The sequence below is a fragment of the Lepisosteus platostomus genome, chromosome 11, assembly GCF_059453375.1.
Source record: "Lepisosteus platostomus isolate fLepPlt1 chromosome 11, fLepPlt1.hap1, whole genome shotgun sequence".
Classification (NCBI taxonomy): domain Eukaryota; kingdom Metazoa; phylum Chordata; class Actinopteri; order Semionotiformes; family Lepisosteidae; genus Lepisosteus; species Lepisosteus platostomus.
The window spans coordinates 46,864,594-46,885,161 of NC_142621.1; the positions used below are offsets into that span (position 1 = coordinate 46,864,594).

At 48.2% G+C, this 20,568-nt stretch overlaps 1 protein-coding gene across 6 annotated transcripts; it reads right to left on the minus strand.

The window, feature by feature from the left end:
• Positions 1 to 717: 717 nt before the first annotated feature.
• Positions 718 to 19,781, minus strand: fbf1 (Fas binding factor 1). 6 transcript variants are annotated; one of them, XM_088600088.1, is made up of 31 exons: positions 19,482 to 19,781; positions 19,088 to 19,198; positions 18,941 to 18,982; positions 18,216 to 18,300; positions 17,373 to 17,433; positions 17,184 to 17,234; positions 16,735 to 16,888; positions 16,351 to 16,428; positions 15,720 to 15,758; positions 15,214 to 15,330; positions 14,830 to 14,971; positions 14,547 to 14,677; positions 14,092 to 14,188; positions 13,159 to 13,605; positions 12,259 to 12,327; positions 11,794 to 11,888; positions 10,507 to 10,556; positions 10,132 to 10,182; positions 9,233 to 9,352; positions 8,839 to 8,939; positions 7,958 to 8,164; positions 7,368 to 7,475; positions 6,557 to 6,696; positions 5,288 to 5,406; positions 4,905 to 5,027; positions 4,039 to 4,224; positions 3,434 to 3,610; positions 2,960 to 3,097; positions 1,928 to 2,027; positions 1,178 to 1,305; positions 718 to 876 (listed from the first exon to the last, which is right to left on the minus strand). In XM_088600088.1, exons 1-31 carry the CDS (start codon positions 19,501 to 19,503, stop codon positions 793 to 795), a joined length of 3,573 nt encoding a protein of 1,190 aa, XP_088456214.1. In that variant the 5' UTR covers positions 19,504 to 19,781; the 3' UTR covers positions 718 to 792. The 6 variants fall into 6 exon arrangements, with proteins under 6 accessions (XP_088456214.1, XP_088456213.1, XP_088456212.1 ...); XM_088600087.1 differs by having other exon boundaries at positions 10,132 to 10,179; positions 16,351 to 16,431; XM_088600086.1 differs by having other exon boundaries at positions 16,351 to 16,431.
• Between the last annotated feature and the right edge of the window lie 787 nt (positions 19,782 to 20,568).

Consider the following 20,568-nt stretch of genomic DNA (forward strand, 5'->3'; position numbering starts at 1 on the left):
TTCCCCCCCACTGTGTGCTTTCATGGGCGGTTCCCTTAAAAAACTACAACTCCCAGTCACATGGTTCTGCCTCGTCCAATCTTTGTCCTTCATTCAAAACAAAGAAGCGGGCCAGGCATGAGACAACACGAGCGCTTACCCTAGTCAGTCAGGCAGGGGTGACTCAAGTACAAATGAAGATGAGCTGGTATCTAAAAAGATGCAGTGTTGATTGTTTGGTCATATTTTATCTTCAGCAAACAGGATACTGAACAAAGAGAAGTCAGATGTAAACATTCGGGAAAACCGTTTCTGCGCCCAAACCTTAACACCAGCAACTTGTTTAATCATTTGAAACAATGATGACATGGAATACGAAGAGCACATGGCCAAAAAACAACAGCTGTCCCCAACACAAGAATTAACTAATACTGCCCAATATGCAAAAGATTCACGTGGATGGAACAAGATTACTAATGCCATTATATCCTTAAATTATTTGCAAGACATTGAGCCAAGATAAGGTGTCTGCAGCGTTAATAGTTTCACATATTTAAAACATCTTTCAGCATATCATGTAATCATAAGATCGAGGTAAATGTGTGAAATCATTGTGCTATAGCTTTAAGGTCATATTGCCAAGCCCTAGTCAACACAGTTTCTAGAAACAGGCTTGTTCCAGAGTTGTTCAGACCTTCCAAGTTTCTTATAAATGCTCCAGAAGAAAAAAAAACAAGGTTTTAAGAAAATTCTCTACAAATTTTATTGTATAAAAGATTTTTAAAAAATGGCATGAGGATGGCCCCTGGACAGTCATGCAGTGTGAAAGGCGGAATTGTATGGTGCCTTCTTCAAAGTCTCCAGGAAAAACTGCTCATCTTGGAGGAAATCCTTGTCCTAAACAGAGAACAGTGTAGCCAGTGTTACTTTCTAAGCATAGGATGATATCCTGTACCCATCACACACACACACACACACACACACACACACACACACACACACACACATCCACATAAGGGGTTGAAATTCTAACAAAAATAAAATCGGATCGTGTCACTAGGCTTGTGTTATTTAGGAGAGAGTTGGACACCTCAATGACTACTTTTAATAACCATTTAACAAAAAAACACAAATCCACTGTACAGGACAAACAAGTTCCAGAGTATATTTTGACAAGCGGGTCGAGCCCTGTCGGTACCTTCTCTGCAGTGTGTCGGAGCAGAGCAAGCCTGGCCTGCAGCTCGGGGGCGGTGTCGGGGAGAGAGAGGGGGCGCAGGGCTTCCCGGGGGACCAGCAGCTGGGTACTGGTAAACGCTGGAGCGAAACCTTTCAAAGGAGAAGATGTGTCAGGAGCCTGGGCTGTGTGGTAGTCATGCATGAGAAAAACTGGTATTTTAGTATGTACCAGTTCCTAGAAAAGAGAGTAGGGCAAAGCTCAAGTTCCTTAACTTAATAATGAAAACCCCTTAAACTAGGAGTTTAGTGTGCCACAATTTCTTCATGTGTCATCCAAGCTGAAACCTGTTAGGCAACCGCACCTACAGCAATTATTGTCTTAATTACTCAGTTTTAAAGTACTGTATATAATGCCTGAGGAACAGCTGATGTCTCATCTACAATGCCGACCTGATCAAAAAGACATTTTTGCCACTGTTGGCATTTTGCACGTGAAAATATTTACTTTTAGGACTTGCTCGCTCAGGAGTCCATATTTGACGTTGAAATTTTATCTCCGATGTCTAGTGGAGAATGAGCTTTGATATGCTTGAATTGTGAGCGGAGCTCTGTTGAATTGGAAGATACTGTGTGCATATTTACAGTCTATCGTGAGTAGATTTGCAAAGTGAAATGTTTCTGCACCGGAGACTTTTATATTTTTAAATAAAAATGTCCCCCGTGTGCGTCAGTGCTGTTGTCCAGGTGCTTTCCTTGCCCGAGCTGTGGTTACCGGGCAGGGTGGGTGCTTGGGGCAGCAGCAGTGGGGTGACCGGTAGGCCCTGCCTCAGCTGCTCCAGGTCCCTGCGTTGCTCAGTCAGCCTCATGCGCTCCTGAGACAGAGCGAGACAGACAGTTCATTACACATCCCAGATCTCCAGGGAAGTTAAAAAGCACATTCTGGTAATGAATTATTCAACCAGTGCCTAGACGTTCCCAATCCTTGTCTCCGACACCCCATTATCTTGTTTTTTTTCCCCACCCACCAGCTGAGCACCCTATTTAATTGAACCATTGTGTCACTGAAATTCACCCCAGGACCTGGGGGGGGTCACGATCCACCAGGTTTTCTAACAACCTCTAAACCTCAATGAGTAAGGTTCTGGCAATGGTGTCAATATGGATCAATTCATGAACACCTGATTCAAAATTAAAATCATTATGAACCCAGATTAGAACGCAAACCAGAAGACAGCAGCCTTTCATGACTGAGTGAATAACAGTGCCTTAACTGAAATTATAACTTGTTGAATTAAATCTTTCACAACTTTAAACCCATACAAAGCTGTAGATCTCAAGTTATTAGTAAAGCACTTACAGTTGCAAGAAAAAGTTATTGAACCCTGTGGAATTCCCTGGATTTCTGCATTAATTACTCATAAAAATGTGATCTGATCTTCAACTAAGTCACATTAACAGAGCAACACCATCTGCTTTAACTGATAACACACAAACAATTGTATTTCTTCTTGTCAATATTGAACACGTCGCTTAAACATTCACAGTCCAGGTAATTCCAAATTCACAAACGTTTTCTTCCAACTGTATGTTAATCCGAAGTCTCCCAGCTACAAAAATACTCCCATGTATTCAATTTAATAAGAGGTTAAATGTAACGAAAGTCATGGATCCCACATAAAGCAACCGGGAAGCCCTGGCCTCTGTAGTACAGCGGAGACAGTCACTGTACAACCTAGCGATCTCTGAGCATTCTGCACTCCTGCCACCTTGCACTGCAAAGCTCCTGTTCAGTTCCAGACCTGACCTGGTGGAGGTGCTGTTCCTGCTGCCGCAGCCGCTCCATCTGCTGGTGGATGCCGCGCAGCCGGGCTTGGTGCTCGGAAGCGACCTGCCTGGCCTCCTGCAGCGCGCGCTCTCCCTCCTCGTACTTCTCAGCGGCCAGCTGTGGAAGGGCAGGGCAGGGCAGGGCAGGGCACACCGTTAACGCCGCACATGGTATCACTCTTCTCCAAGCTACAGACACAATGTCGTGTGCAGCAGCCACAACTTGAACACACAGGACAGATGGCTTTTTCCAGCGGGACAGCTGCACCGTCGCTCTCCAGGTATCGAAACCTGACACTTTGCAGGACCTGATCTGACTGCATGTCAACCAGTCTAAGCGAACACCATTCTTGTCGATTCCACCATAAACGAACATAAAACGACAAGACGCACAAGGGCTGCCAGCAGTGTCCCCAGGACGCTGGGAGTGCCGGGGGGGGGGGGGTCTCCCCACCTTGCTGAAGGCCTCCACCTGCTCCGCCCGGGTCTTGAGGTGCAGAGCTGCTCCGCTCAGCCTGTCCTTCTCCCGCTGCAGCTCCTCGCTCTCCCTCTGCAGCGCCTCCCTGTCCCGGCACGCTGCCTCCTCCCGCAGCTTCAGCTCGCCGGCCCTCAGCTTCAGCTCCGCCTGCTCCTGCGCCAGGGGATGCGTTTTTTTTTAAACTCCAGCGACCGTCGCAGCGCATGCAGACACAGAAGGCCCGAGTAGAAAATAGCATTTACAACCAGGTAGAGGAGGCAGTTCTATACGCCAAGGGTTGTGGGACAAGCTACCCATTCATCGCGTTGAAGCCAACACGCCTTGGTTCCGTTCAAGAAATGGCTGGATGAGATCCTGGGATCAATCGACTACTACCACATGGGTTAGATGGGACAGATGGCCTCCTTTTGTAACGTTTCTAATGACATCCATGCCAAGAAGAGAATGAAACGCGAATGGGGGAGGGTGCTCAGCAGCAACCTGCCTTCACTACTGCAGTGCAGGGCTGTGCTATGAAGCAACAGGAAGCACGGAGATCAAGGGCACTGGGGCAGCAAGAACAATAAGAACACCGGGCTTACCTGTGCCAGGCTGATGATGGAGCCCTCCCGGTGGGCGTCCCTCTCCAGCGCCCGGTTGCTGTCTCGCTCGGCCCGCTCCTGGACAAGCTTCTCCTTGGCGTGCAGGTCCGCCCACTCCGCGGCCAGCCTCCTGCGCTCTTCGGCGCAGCGCGGCATGACGGCCTGCTGCTCCTCCAGCAGAGCGCTCTGACACACACAGGCGAGACACAGACCGGCTGCCATCATGCCAGGCCCTCGGCAAGTTCACTCATGCAGTGCTACAATACAACCCCCGTTCGTGAAGTAAGAGACTTCACACTATTTCACTCAAACCCCTCGGTGAATTCAGAGAGCACCGTGTTGTCTCAGAGCTGCTGCATTACAGGGTTTGGATCCCAGCATTTCACCCAGGACAGGGCTTTAGAGGCGCTCCTCCGTTTTAATGGGAATAAAGAAAATGCTGAACACTAGGCCCCTGGCCAATGCAAGTTGATACATTAATGCCGTACTATAATACAAACCCCTTTTATGAAGGAATAGACTTCAGTCAATTAAATTCAAATTACATTTTTTTTTATTTCAGAGAGCATGGTAGAGCCTGGTTGCATTACAGTTTTTGGATCCCGGGTTTGATCCCAGGCCGGCTGGGCAAACTGGCGTCTCACATCCCTGTGTGTACCCTGAGGCAGACAGTCGTCCTGTCCAAGGTGCAGTGCTACTTTGTACCTTTAGCTTCGAGACGAGGCTATGGGTGGTTGTGACCCTTAACGTGCAGTTTTCTAAAAGTGGATCCACACCAAGTAGCCCACACTGCTTGCCCTGCTGTCTTTCACACGGAGTGTTGAACCATGAGCCATCTGTCCTTCGGGCACTAGGGAATAACTGACCTTTGCCCTCTGGAGCTCCTCCCTCTCCATGGTGATGTTCTGGGTCAGGGTCCGCCGCTCTTCCTCCAGCACCCTCAACGCGGACTCGGCCTTCGCCTGCTCTGCTGTGACCTTCCAGCGCTCCTGAAACAAGGACCAAGGCGAGACGTGTCCCAAGACAGCACTGCACTTTGAGTGGAGGGTCCAGAAAAGTGCTATATGAGTGTAAGGAATTTTATTACTTATTCATTATTATAATTAAATGTCTTAATTAGCTGATCTGAGTAAGCAGGGAAAAGCGTAGCAGCAACATAGCACCCAATGAGCCCCTGGCCCCCTGGCGAAAGGGGACTGCAGGTTCCTGTGCAGTCACTTGAAAACGACACCCCCCCCCCCAGACTCACCTTCTCCAGCTGCCTCTGCTGCTCCGCCAGCCGCGTCTCCATCCTGGCGATGACCTCCTCCATCCGCGCCCGCTCCCCGGCCATGTCCCTCTGCTGCTGGCTCAGCCTGTCCTGCAGGACTGTGGACACAGCGCAGCCACACAGTCTACCTCCCCTCTGGTGGACGCCCACAAGGGCGGCGCGGTGACCTGTCTCAACAGGCTGTCTGCCACTGTGTGAGCAATGTGCAAGCACGGGTCTGCACCCGGATGTGGAAGTTTATACTTAAAAGAAGTCTGGAAATTGAACTGGGGTATATTACATTATATTTTATAAATATCATTTGAATTGGGTGGGTGTGGACCACAAAATAATTGAAGATTATTAAAACACTAAAACATTCAGTTTTATCTGACATAGCCAATCATACAGCCAATCACCATAGTGTTAAATATACTGTACACTGTGCGTGTGCATAATGTTTTGCCCAGTCTGATGCTGCTCTGTCCCTCCGTGTGTCACGTACTGCCTTTGGCATACCTTCGCCTGCCGATTTCGCACTTGGGATTATTATTTTTCCTATTGTATTCTCCCTTAACATCATTTTATGACAATGAAGATGACGACACCGGGTCTGCCCTGGCACTAGACAGATCTGAAAGAGTCAGTCACAGCGAAGGGGTCCAGGCTCTCCCAGCGGCACTAGCTCACGCTGAGCAAGAGGAGGCAACTGCTACTGATGTCATGTTGCTGAGACGCTGGCGGCACCGTGCCCGCAAGGAAGAGAAGCACATCTGGGAAACCGATTCCAATCACTCATTTTTTTTAAATGAGAACAGAACTAACAATAGTTCTGTACTCTGTTTTTTTAGGATTACAGTAGATTATTAAACCAGATTTCACACGTAGACTGCGCTTCCATTAATCTATGATTTGTCTACTCAGTTTCAGCATTTTCCAATATTTTCAGTTATCCGACATACTATCGGTCCCGTTTAGGTCGGATAATCGCGACTCAACTGTATATCATTTTCACAGACACTGGTGTAAAATGCGTTTTTGAACATCTGATTAAAAAAGTGAAAAGGAAAAATGTTATAAGATCAGACGCAGGTGCTGTGAGAAAAGCAAGTAGTTCAACACCAACCATCTGCAATGTACTGTGCACGGCCAGCAATGCATTTCTGAGCTACTCTGCAGACTGAAGCCCACCACAGGGGCTGCTGTGCAACCCGGTGCACGAGTTCGCTGGTATGTGCGAAGGAGGAGAGGCGGAGAGGGGCGCCCTACCTCTGAGCTGCTCGTCTCTGTGGCGCGCCCCCACCTCCAGCCCCTGCGCTGCGTGCTCGTGGGTGCTCTCCACGCGGGACGACAGCTCTCCCAGCCTGTGCGAGAAGTGCTCCATCTGCTCGATGACTCCTGTCAGGGACCTGGGAAGACGCACAGCACGCACACAAACACGTGAGAATCCCGCGCAGGCGGCCCCCTCCCTGTACAGCACAAGCCTCTCCGGAAACCAGAATCATTAGGTTTTGCAGGGAGAAATATTAGAAATGGCTCCCAACACTGGAGTTTTATAGGGAAGATAGGAAGATATAAGCTTCTTCTGTCTCGCATAATAGGAGAATACTTTCAGTGTATGAGCTCTCTTAAGGCCATACTTGTCAACAGCAGGCTAATTATTTAATTGAGTCAAGTACCTATAGGCAGCCTGATGTAGAAGTTAGCCTGAAGTAGGAGTAAAAGAAGAGCAGGGCTGCGGAACACCTGTTAGAATACTACGTGTGCCTGCTTCACCTGCTTGTGAAACCTGTTAGTGAAGCATAAACGGCACATACTGTGTTTATTACTCACAAAGGTTTATAAGCACCTAGCCAATCTGAAGGGCATGTCTGTACTTGTATACCTCACGTAACCAACCCTGAAGTGTTACTGAAGATTCTGCTTTACTGAGATTACAGAACACACAGCTTGATAAGGCCCTAGAATCAATAACCCCCTACCACCCAAATGTGTAAACTGTGCCAATACCTCCTTCCCGATTTTTATTATTTTGTGCTAACTGTATATTCACGGTTTTGAGAGGCCTCGGCGTGATTACCTGGTCTGGGAGGTAGCGCTGGTCACTGCATCAATCTCCTCATCTTTCAGCCTCTTCAGACGCTGCACCTGCTCCTCGTGGTCCTTCTTCATCTCCAAGATCGACTTCCTGTGGGTCAAAGGTCAGAATGAGGCACGACTTCAGTAGCGAAAATTAATCCAATAATTCATTAATGTTAATTAATTAATGTTCCTTTATTAGCCCTATACAATTTCTTGCATTAGGAATTCGTCTTTTCGCATACCCCAGCTTGCTCTCCATGGAGACACAGACACAGAGACAGGGAGAGAAGCTGGGGGTCAGAGCGCAGGGTCTGCCATTGTACAGCGCCCCTGGAGCAGTTGGGGTTAAGGGCCTTGCTCAGGGGCCCAACGGAGTAGGATTCCTCTGCCAGCCACGGGATTTGAACCGGCAACCTTCCAGTCACAGGCACAGATCCTTAGCCACAGAGCCACCGCTCCGCCCTATATATTCAATGAAGTCATTCAAGGGCTCCGTTTGAATGAAAAGCAGAAGACCCCCTAATGCCTTCCCGGAGCAGGAGAGACTATCTCTGGGCTATTTCCATGGCTGTGCCGGCAGCCCGATACCTCTGCAGCTCCCGCAGCCTCTCCACCTCCCGGTCCCTCTCCTGCTGCGCCTTGGCCAGCCGCTGCTGATACTGCGCCTGCAGCCCGGCGCGCTCCTGCTCCCCCAGCCGGGCCAGGCCGGCCAGCCGCTCCTGCAGGTCCTCGTTCTCCTGCCGCAGGTGAGCGTCCCGCTGGGCCGCCGCCTCCTCCAGCATCCTCACCCGCGCCCTGTGCACCGCCCGAGGTCAGAGGGCAGGGGTCAGAGTCATTCGTACCACCGTGTGTAAGCTGCGAGTAGAGCCGGAAACCCACGTGGATTTGCAGCACAGAGGAGGGTCAAAGGTCAGCTCCTGACTCTGCTCCACATTGATGAATCACCTTCACCTAACCTGTCCCTTTACGAGGCTTTCTGAAAGTTCCTGGAACGTCCAGCAGATATTTGTAGTCTGCGTTACATAATGGTAGAATAATTATTATTAATAACAATTCCTAGCGTTTATTAATAATAGTTCCTAGCGCTTTTCATCCTCAAGCGCATCCTAAAGATCCCACAGTGCTTTACATACAAGGTGACCCACCTGGGTGCAGCAGCCACTCCGCACAGTACGTCACGTGGAGGAGAGGGAAAATGATTCACCACTTGAATCAAGCGGGAACTTTAGGAAGGCCAAGCTGTACAAGCCCAGACTGGAATGTAACCAGGACACTGGGGTGAACAGTTCTATACGAGTTTATGAGGGTGTTATGACCTGGTACTCAGGACCTAGGTTTAAGCCTCACCATACTGGGAGACTGGTTTGGAGCTTCTTATTCAGGGGGAGGGGTGTCGCCTGCTGCTCCACCAATTCCACTTGCGGCAGCAGCCTGATCTAGATTGAGATCTGGGTAGGTCACTCGTGCACCTGTGAGTGCTCTCCATCAGCTCCAAGTCCTGCTTGTGCCTCTGCTGCACGCTTTCCAACAACATCTGGGCCTGATCCCGCTCCAGCTGCAGCTTCCGAACCTGAGACAGAGAGCAGCGCCCGTCACGGACCGCAGGGGCTGGCCGGAAAAAGCGCGGCAGAGGGGGCGGAACGAGGGAGTGGAAGAGAGGGATGGAGAGAGGACAGACAACGGCAGACAGGCGAGAGGGAAATAACAAGAAAAACTGACGATAAAAGCAGAAGAACGGATCAAGAGAGGAAGAGGAAAGACAGAGGGAGGGAGAGTGAAAGGGGACAGCACTGCAGCACGGCTGAGGGGAACAGCAGGTAAGCTGCAGGATACAGACACGGTCTCGCCCCTGAGCGACAGTACCTGGCCCTCCAGCTGGATGAGGCGGGCTTCAGACACCTGCTCCCCAGGGTGCAGCTCGCCCTCCCTCAGCTGCTTCTGCAGGGCCACGCCCCCGAGCCCCCACAGCTGGGACTGCACCAGCTGGACACGCAAGACAACACACTGTCAGACAACCCGGACTGCCACAGAGCAACATCCTATCTTTCCAGAGTGTCACTGCAGACTACATGCTTTCAGGGAACAAAAATAAAACAAGCATAAAACAAGCCAATAACCCTAATTGAATTGCAACAAAAATCACCCCAGAAAAACACAAGGCTCGTTAAACATCTGAACTGTTTCCAAGAGCTAATGATGTCTGACATCGTGATGTAGCCTTCAACAAAGAGGAATAACCCATTCTGGTTAATATTTTAACCGTTGCTAAAAATATCCCTTGTGGAATCTGTGTAACTAATTTTAACAAGAATCTAACCAAAGACAGCCGACAGTATTAAAAACAACAAAAAGCACATTGTGCAAAAAGCACAACAAAAAGCGATTGTCACATTGCTTTGTGGATCAAACAATGCTATAATGCTCACAGTGTACTGTGGCCAGACCAGCTCTTTTCGTGGAGGAATATTCATGGACTAGATTATTATTACTAGATTTGGCTGTCTGACATTTGGACCTATTTATTCATCTGGGTATTTCACTGAGCTGATCTAAGTGAAGTGACTTGCCCAATGGAATAATACATCTGCTCTCAGCCACAATCTGAAAAACCATAAATAGAAGTCCAAGGCCACTAGTCCACGCTGCATTCCTGACACCTCTTTTGGGGATGAGATTAGAGCTCTATTTAAACTTTTATTTTCTTTATAGAATGAAAGCATACACCCCAAAGCCTGAGTGGTGCATATGTTAGAATAAAGTACCTGCTGCTGCAGCAGGAGCTGCTGAAGACTGTCTGCAGAGAGAGTCACCTGCTTTCAGGGAAGGGGGGGCAGAGGAGGAAAAAAACAGGTTACTCTTCATACTGTGCCAGTTATATTTATATTTAATGCCTACATACGTTATTCAAGCTCATATATAAAGCTGAATATTGCATGAAGATAGTCCAGTGATATTAACTTATTCTATTGTTCCATTTATATCATCAATCAGACCACTGACCTTGATCATTTTAAAGAGGGACCCTTATACTCTCTTTTATGTGGCACTCTTTTCTGCCTTAGCAACACACCTGCCCTAAATAATGAGTGTCCCAGGGCAATCTACATGGGATCCCTTGGCGCCCAGAATTCCCTTACCTGGGGCATGGCTGCAGGGGTGTTGCTCTCAACCTGTCTCTGTGCTGGCACTAGGAAACAGCATGAAGACGCGTATATCATTCAGAGCATCTTCCAGTTTCGTTTTTTTGTTACAAGATTTTAAAAAACTAAAACTGTGTTTTCAACAATTATGATGGCCAGTATCTGATCAACACGTGAAAAAATGAGATGTCTGCTTCCTTTGGCTTAATACAAGAAAAACATGATCTGTCTCTGGACAGTTCCCCTTCCTATATCTGTGAAACAGTAGCTCATATTAACATGTCTCAAAATGCAAAATGATCTTTAAGTGCTTTTAAAACATACCAAAACTCTGAAAGGTGTTTATAAATTATATATATATATAATAAGAATAAAGAAAAAACTAAAAACATAAACTACCAATATTGCAAACTGAGATACATCTCAAGAGACTACTGAAAGATTGCGTTTAATGAAGTAGGACTAGGTATCACTAGATAACACCACTTCACTATGACAGGCAGCAGGCATGAAGAGTTGCTAGGCAACAAATGCCATGGGTAGTTAGGATGAGAAATGGAGAATGTGGCCTAGTTGGCCCATCCTGGTTCTTCCTGATCACATGGAGGATGCTGGGACTGTGGGAGACTACAGTGGCAGCAGAGAGGGGGAGAGTGGTTACTGGACTGGCAGGAATTAGCTCTTTAACTTGCTTCAGAGGACGGTGGGATTGTGGGGGATCTGAAGGAGCATCAGGTAGGAGCCCAGAGGCAGTGACAGGCTGCGCAGGGCTACAACCTGCGTGTGATGAAGATGGAGAGCAGTTCCAAGAGGCAAGCTGTGTGCTACATTCAGGTCCTCCACCACCACACTGAGACAGATGCACCTGATCGGAGCATCGAAGCAGCACAGATGAGGGTGTGCTAGCAGGGTAAGGGGCGGCAGGAGAGCCAGTAGAGAAGTGCTGAACAAAGTAGGATATTCTTTCTAGAATTACATTAGGAATAGGGTTACAGGTTGTTATAGCTGCCCCAAGACATACAAAACTTTAATGGTAGTTACGAGTGAGGGGGACCATGCACCAGTGCAGTGAAGTAGTCATGTGCCGAAGGCTGGAGAACAAACTGAAGTGTTAACTACTAGCTGATGACTAGACAAGTACTGAAAATTGTTGGTTTACAAAATTACACAGAAAAACGAATGGAACTGAAAAGTACATTTGTTTCACAGAACCAAACGTGTTTGTTGTGCCGCCTTGTACTGTAGGTTAGCTGCTGAGACAGAGGGAGCAAGTGGAGACTGTACCTGCTTTGGGCCGGTCTTCTCTCCCGGGGGCAGCAGGAGGAGGAGGGGGCGGCGGGGTGGTCTGCCTGCGAGGATTCTCCCACGGCAGCGGAGAACTTGATGCAAATAAAAAACCCCAAAAATTGTCAAACTTGAAACATGAGCTTTTCTTTACCACCTAGCTGGAGCTCGAACCTGCACCGCGTCCATACAATCTAAACACAGGGGGTCGCCAGGCGTCATGAAGGAGGTGTAACCCCAGCACTGTCCTCTGCAATGACAGACGGACAAGGCCATGTGGGTTTACACATCGTGCCTCCTCTGGTACGCCAAGATAGACACTCAAACAAATCTTCCCAGTGGTAGTAAAAGTTTAAAAGCATTCCGGCTACATTTTAAGAATACCAAACATGTGGATCTTCATTATTTTACTTTGCAGGTCAGTACTATCAAACCCTCTTGTTCTGAACCCCAGTCCCCTCTTACCTGTGTTCCTTACTGGGGCCTGGGGACTCCTCTGCTCCTCTTCTCACTGCTGGAGAGGAGCTGCGCTTGCTGAGGAAATGAAATCAATCACTCAGTACCGTCAGCTATCACACAGGGAGAAGCAGAATGCAGTAATAATAACACAGCTACATCATAATGCACAGCTTCATTATTATTATTCATTAGGCAGCAGTTACATCGCCCTGCAGCTCACCACTGGCAGCCCAATGGAGCTCAGCAGGTGTGAGCCTGGCCAGTACCTGCATGGGAGACTCCTGGGAAAGCTAAGGCTGCTGCTGGGAGAGGTGTTAGTGGGGCCAGTAGGGGGCGCTCACCCTGTGGTCTGTGATGCCAAAGTGAGGGGCGGAAAAAAAATTAAAAAGGCGCTGTCCTTCAGACGAGGTGCAAAACCAAGATCCCGATTCTACATGGAATTTAACAATTCCAGGGAGTTTCTCTAAAAGAGGAGGAAAAATTTTGTCCTGGCTAAATTTCCCCCCTGGCCTTTACCAGTCATGGCCTCCTAATAACCCCCCTCTCTGAACTGGCTTCATCACTCTGCTCTCGTCCCCACTGAGAGCTGGTGTGTGGGGAGAGTACTGGTGCACTCTGGCTGCCGTCGCATCCTCCAGGTGGGGCTGCACACTGGTGGTGGAGGAGGGGATCCCCATTACCTGTAAAGCGCTTTGAGTGGAGCGTCCAGAAAATTGCTACATATATGTAAGGCACTAAATAAGAATATCTCTACGATCCCAAACATACTTCATTTCCTGCTGATTTGCACCTGCAGCTCACTACACTAGACAGGTTGAGGACTTGCAAACCGGATTAAACTGAAATTTAAGCTCCTGCTCCAGACTCTCAAGACACACACAGCTCTGGAGCTCTTTCCTAGCATACCCGAGAAAGGTGTCAAGGTCCACTTCTTCTCCGGGCCCCAGGAAGTCCTGCTGCCCAGTCTTCTTGTTGTCGGCCCTGACCACACCCGGACTCTTCTTCCGGGTCAAAGTTCCTGCCAGCCAATCCTCCTCCTCCGGAGGGGCCGATGCCTCAGGCCTGCGTGCTGGTTGGCTGGTTTTAGCACTAGAGGGAGAAGCTGAGGGGGTGTCGGTGGCCTTGGCCCCAGAAGGGGGGCGGCTGGCCGATATGGGGGTCCTGTTCCCCACTGAGGTGCTAGGAGAGACGGGGGGTTTCAGACTTTCCAATGCCGGCTCCTCTACTTTCTCCTCCTCTTCCTGCTTGAGCCCCAGCCAATCCGCTGCCGTCTTATTGGCACGTGGCGTTCCTGGGGTGGGAGGCTTGGATTTCTTGTCTGGCGACACCCCACTGACGTCTTCAGTAGAAAACCTGACGTATTGACAAGAAGGGAGTAATGAATGTGAAGTGTTTCTTCAAAGACTCAGTCGGGTTTCCAGCTCTGACCCACCCAATAGGTGCTTGCAATGTAAAGCAAGAAGAGCTATTCACAGCTATATGCAATTGTTTATGTGAGATATCACTGTTATGACACATTAATAAGCATATTATTATCCTAAAATAATACATAGGAAATGTATCTCATGCAGTATTTATATCCTGAACAAACAAAGGCTAGGTTGTAATCCAGTGAGTTATAGTTATAGGAGTATGAACCCATATACAGTACCAGCTTGGCGTCCGAAAATACATTTACTTGTGATTCTATTTGTAATCTGGACTGGACTGGATTGTGCCTGGGCGTTTCACAGCCAGATACCCCTGAAGCATGTGAAATAGCTCAGTTTTCAAATTCACAGTCATTTCACTTTGGGACTGCATGAAATATTCGAACTGTGTGGCCTGTCTGTCACTGACCTGACTGACTGCCTGCGAGACTGCCTGCCTTCTGGGGTGGATGCCATTGTGGGCATGTATGAGCCAAACATGAATTCGTCTTCCCCTAAAACAGGATCTGAAAAAGAGCACGCTCATTAATACAGGAAAATGATTTCTCTACATGACATACTGTAACAGTGTGGATATACAGAAGAAGCTCTTAATGGCCAGGCCAGAGAAGTAATTTAATAATACACCACTGTAATTCAGCAGAATGCCATCCGAGTTTATTCAGTGCAATTCACTTAAAAGATTCACAGTATTCAGACAGGAGTGTTATAAGAATCACAAAAGATACATTACAAAGTTAATAAAACAAAATTAGTACAAATGAAAGCAAGAAACATTTAAGATTGCAATTCAAATGCTCTGTTTAGCTTTTCACCATATATTATGTACAACGGGTCTATTGAAAGGACATATATGACAGTTACCTTTCACGGTGGGATTCTTTTCTGCTTGCAGTTCTTTCTTCTCACCAGTAGGGGGGCGCTCTAGGAGGCGAGGGGCTGTCCCTCGTCCCAGGATCTCATCGAGCTTGGTACGGGCAGGCTGTGGGTTGTCACTGCAGGGTGGGGGAAGGAAGGCAGGTTGAATTTGTATTTCAATTTATTTTCAGCAAAGACAACTTACAAAACAATGTGATGCCACAAAAAAACGTGCATCTTGCACATATTATCTCCGAGTTAAGACTGAAGAGAAAGGGAGTGGCGTCACCGTTGTGTCTTTCTTTCCAGCACTCCTCCTCTGCCCCTGGGACTCTCGTCAAAACCGAGCGCGTCTATCAGCTCGTCTCCGTCCTCGTCGAATGTCAGCTCGTCGCGCTTCTTCGGGTGAGAGCCCGTCCCAGCAGGGGGCGCTACAGGTAGACAGACAGACTGGCAGAGTCAGGCAGACAAGAACAGGCAAGAGGGTCTCAAGCAACAATCGCAAAAGGTCCAACTACGCAAAAGTCTGCAGAACACTTTGCTGTAATTAAAACTAAAACTTCTGGCTTTCTTGGAACTTGCAAACAGTGCAGTCTACAGTGGTAGAGGCGAGTTCAGTATCACGTGGGCAAAGCAATCGTGCCAGGCCACAAAGCACAAATATCAGACTGACCTGTCTCCTCCTTTTTGGTGCTGGGTGCCTCAGAGGCAGATGGACCAGCTTTCCTAACAGAGTCCTTCCTTTCTCCTGGGAGGTCATCCAGAAGGCCTGAAAAAGGATCATCGGTGTCTGCAGACAGGGGAGTAAGAGGAATCTTGTCAAATTGACACCCACAGAGACATGCACTAATCTGAAGAACTACAGGGGTGTACAAATCTCAGTTAACAAAGTCATTGAAGGCACTGTTATATTGTGTGTAACTGTGTAATCAACACTTTTAGACACAGGCAAATTAACATGGCACTGCAAAATTTGGTTTTGGAATACACCTCTGTTGTTGGAAAGTAATCCTCTATAACTTCTAGTGGATCCTAATAAGACAAGAATTTTACTTATTAAGTATTTGTTTTAGCAAAAGGAAGCAGAAGACTTCAAAGATGACAAATAAAAGGTTCAGGTGACGTGAAAAACAATTGTGCTAATCATTAATATCTGTAGTTACACTAGTGAATTAATACCTTTTCTGCCAGGATCTGAGCTGTTAATGTCATCATCATCTATGTCAACACATAGAGAAAGGAACAGGAAAAAAGCAAATAAGGATACTTGGGACCAAACACACAAAGACTGAGGAAAATCAGTCAAAGAAAGAGAAATTGCAAAGCCTAACAAGAACACAGAAGGAAGCACTTCATTATTATTAACTCTATTAAATAAATTCTAGGATAACGTTTGCAGTGCAAAGAAATACTTTCAATTAAGCCCACAGTTATGGGTCAATTAGAAATATAGAGAAGTGTCAGTGATTGGACTTTAAACCTCTGAATGTGTTAGCTTTTTTTTTAACAGCTGCAATTAAACACGGACGCCCAAATAGCATTTCAACCTATATCTGTTTTGGATATAAATAGCATCCAATAAATAAAAAGCTTACAGAAACATATTTCAAGTCACATACATCTGAAGGACCACTGCCAGCACACTATTGGGCTGAATGGGCCAGTTGAGTACACGCTGTAACCTGTCTCTCTTGTGCAAAGTCGCTGGATTACAGAGTACCCTGCTCCACTGCGTGGGGCTGTGGGGTGGAAGTGGATTTTGCTGAGAGGTCTGGTTACGGTGGTGTGGACTAATGAAACCACGACTCACCAGCGAAGCTGAACTTCCTGTATCCACGGGCTGAGGCAGCAGGAGCCGAGCTAGACTTCCTGTCTTCGGTACCGGTGTCTTCTGGACAGAGACAGAGCAGACAGAGCTGGGTGAGACACCCTGGAGCGGGCTCAAACCATGACAGCCCTCCGGGGGCATCAGCAGGTTAACTAATGCACCAGCACTTGTGGAATTACTACTGAGCGATTCTGACAGCCTTTAAAATCCAGAGACAAAAAAAAAGAGGAATTTTAGAAATACCAGGTGTTGAAAAACTAAAGGCAAGTCAAGAAAGTGCTTTTCGCCCAGTTCATTCCAGTGCTCCGAACCTAATGGGTTCTTGAGGGACCCCCGTTCTGAGGCTCAAGCCCTCCAGGCACACACCTGTTTCGCTGACCCTCAGTCTCTCTCCAGGTTTGGGGGAATCCTCCAAATTCTTCGGACCCCGAATTCCAGAGCCCCTCCCACCAGCCTGACTAGGGGCGGAACTCGGCTTCTTCTTCGTACCAAAGAGATCGGCGTCCATGTCGTCCATGTCCTGCCCAGTAACGACAGTGCTGAGAGCTGGCAGAGAAAACCCGCCATTCCGTTGTCACAGGAGACCTCTTTCATTCCGCCCTGCTGAGGGAAGCGGTGCCTAATCTATGCGCCGATTCTACTTTCGCCTCGATTTCACTGATGCCGTGGAATTATTTTTTTTTTTAAATGAGGAATTTCCAAAAATTCCATTAAGATAGCAGCAGGAAACAACCCGTCCTGACCTTGTTTCGGAATTGAAAAAACAGGCACAGCAGTGCAACTCCGAGTGGGAAAAAAAGCAGATCTGTTTGTACCTTCATGCTACCTAGTAAAGCCAAGGGATCAGCCTCTGAGACGTCAGACACCTACAGGAGAAACAAAACGCACAAGATTAACTACAACTGAGACCCAGGAGTCACAGAGGGGCTGAAGAATACATTAAACCAGACACACAGACACAAGGACTCTACAGGGCCTCCGGAAAGGCCCTCGCCTCAACACACCTCATCATCCTTCTCTGCTTCCTCCGCCAGCTTGCTGAAAAAGTCATCATCCAGCAAGGACCTGGAAAACAAGAGTCGACCGGCATTGGAGGTGCCACTGCGAAGGGTTACGACTGTCAATCTGCACACAGAACCTTTGCAGCTGCCCCATGGTTTTACCAGGGTGAGGCCATGAATTGACCTCGCTCTCCCAGGCTGTGCCACGCTTTACCAAACTCTCTCATGATCTCACTGCACTTACCCTGCTTTCAGCACTGCACACCACAATCAGCACAAGATTATATCAGCACAATCAGCACAAGCGAGGTCAATTCATATATATTTATAGTGTAATCCCTATATAATGTAATATAAATAGGATAACATTACTATATAATACTTAGCATACAAACACTGTTATAGTTAGTAGAATTTATAGCATTAGCATTAGTCCTAAAAAAGGTGCCGTCCTCTGGATGAGACAAAAAAAAAAAAAATGAAGGTCCTGACTCTCCGTGGTCACTAAAAGTCCCAGGGTGTTTCTCAAAAGGAGTAGGTGTATTACTCCAGCGTCCTGGCCAAATTTCCCCCTGGTCTTTACCAGTCATGACCTCCTAATAATCCCCCTCTCTGAACTGGTTTCTTCACTCTGTTCTCCTCCCCACTGAGAGCTGGTGTGTGGGGGGAGCGGACTTGCGCACTCTGGCTGCCATCACATCATCCAGGTGGGGCTGCACACTGGGGGTGGTGGAGGGGATCCCCATTACCTGTAAAGCTCTTTGAGTGGAGGGTCCAGAAAAGCGCCATATAAGCGGAGGGAATGATTGTTAAAATCGCGGCGCAACGGTGCGTCCCGGCACTCACCGTTTACCGCCGTGGGAAGGCGGGGCCCCCCCTCTCCCTGGCCCCAGCGCTCGGGCTGGGGTGCGGGTTCTCCTCGGAGGGTCGCCTGGAAAGGTCAAGAGGAAGAGGCAGGGTGGCGTCAGTCCTTGAGGAGCAAACACTGATCACTGTGCAACAAGTGAATCGATACAACCGCATTCAGGACCTGTTATTGCTGCTGCTAGATATGCGTTTCCTTATGCGAGTCCATGTCGTGTGCCGAATGTGTATGTGTGTTCTGCCGGGCCTGCTTGTTCTGGGCCACTATACAGGTAATAATGATAATCAGGGGTGAGGACTGTACAAAGTATGGGTGACTGGGCTTTCTCCTGCTGAGCCACACAGCTCTGGAATTCTACCCCTGAGGATATCAGCGAGTCCCCTTCCCTGGGCTCCTTCAAATCCAGGCTTGAAAACCCTCTTCTTCAGAAGGACTTTAATTTAACGGATTCTGTGTTGCTTTCCCACTCTATTCCAAATCCTTACCGTGAGGGTGTCATTCTGCTGTCTCCTCTCATTGCCGGCTTTTTTTTTTTTATTTTATTGCTGCAAGAAGCACTTATTATTTTTATCAAGACTGGGATTGAATGAACAAGCACAACTGCACAACGGCAACAGCCTCAGCGGCCTCCACAAGGACTGACGAAAACGCGTTGGTCATGGTAGAAATAAGGGTCTGGTCAGGCTGACCACACGGCCGTACGTACCGTCATCGGCCAAGAGGTCGCTCAGCACGTCATCGAAGGCACCTGGACCACCAGAAAAATGCCGTTTTCAGTCTCGCCATACATCAGCACAGCGACCCACAGTAATATGCACGTATATTAAAATGATTAAAAAAAAAAAAAACTCACCCTTAGATGTTTTCTTCTGCTTTGAAGCCTGCGAATTCAAATGAAACAGGTTTATCTCTGGAGATGTTGAGATGGCCACCGTGGCTCGGCTGTCACCCACACCACACAGTGCTGATGAAAGCAGAGGAGGGAGTCTTTGAAAACCAGACTCCCTGGGACAGTATCAGAGAGAAACCGGGGCGACACGTCAGGTAATTATTATTTCACAAACGGTGTGTGAGCCCCCTACAATTTGCACCTCCTGTATTCATTTGTTGCGCACCGGTTCCGGTGTCGACCGCGGTCTGGTACCATTTTCACTGTTCGTTTAACTGTGCCAAGTTAGGTGGATCAGGCGAGGTGGTTAGTTAAAGACAAGGTAGGAAACGTAGATTTTATTTTTCGATAAACTTACCATACCGTTGGGCTAAGCACATCCCGGCGCGAGCGAGCGTCGCCCTGTTACCATTGGTAACCACGCCGAGCTCGCGAAGCGCCGCTTGCAGACTGTCCGGCTCCGTCGTCAACTGTCACCGCATTTTCCCCCCAAACCCCGGCCCGCGGGCGCCTGCCACGAAGGCTAAATCCAGCTGCTCTCCGATTCAAACGCTGACAACAAAAAAAAAAAAACCGCGGTGGTTTTCGCCGGGAAGTTTGGACGCTGTCGCTGTTTATGCGACGGAACCGCATTAAAAGACAATATGGCCGCCACGGCTCGGATCATAGAGATAAGAGAAATTCGAAAGACGGAATTTCCGGTGTAAATCGGGCCGCCATCTTTGTAGGGGGAAAACGATGAGAATCCGCAATTCCGGTGGATTTATTCCACAAAGTTAACGAAACCCTGCTCCTACATGCGGTTACTGCGCCGGTACAGATCTACAAATTGTCGCTCTTACCCCCCAAAAAAATAATTAAAAAGTTATTTTAACGCTCCAACTATATCGGCTCATCCTTTTCTTCGTTGGAGAGCTAGCCTTTCGTCCTCAACCGTTGCTCCACCAATTTTGTTATCCTACTGCATGTGCGGTATAATGTAACAACCCTCTGAATTATACCAGCGCCGCTGATCATCCGGAACGGCTGTACACTGTGTGAAGTTGCCCAGCTAACTGTGAAATAGTTATCCCCCTTTATACCTGTGCCCACTTTCCACCCTATCCTAGGTACCTGTACCCGAAATGACCCTAGTGTGTTGGGAGGGGGTTTGCTTTGTCTCAGTTCTTGTGTGGTTGTTGCTGAGCCGGACACCTGTCCGGTTAATAAAGCGCCGACTGCTTGTGTCAGAGGAGCCCGAGTTCTTGTCTCCGTCCGCGCCGAGCCCGTCGCGTTACAGCTCGACAAAGATGCGCCTCTGCAGACACATGAACTTGCAAGACCTCACCTGTGACAGAATACCTCACCGTTCAGGTAGAGGGGAGAATGACCAATAGGTACGAGGTTATCGAGGAGTGCTGAACTATCAGACATCCGCGGAAAACACGGGACATTTAATCCCCCTG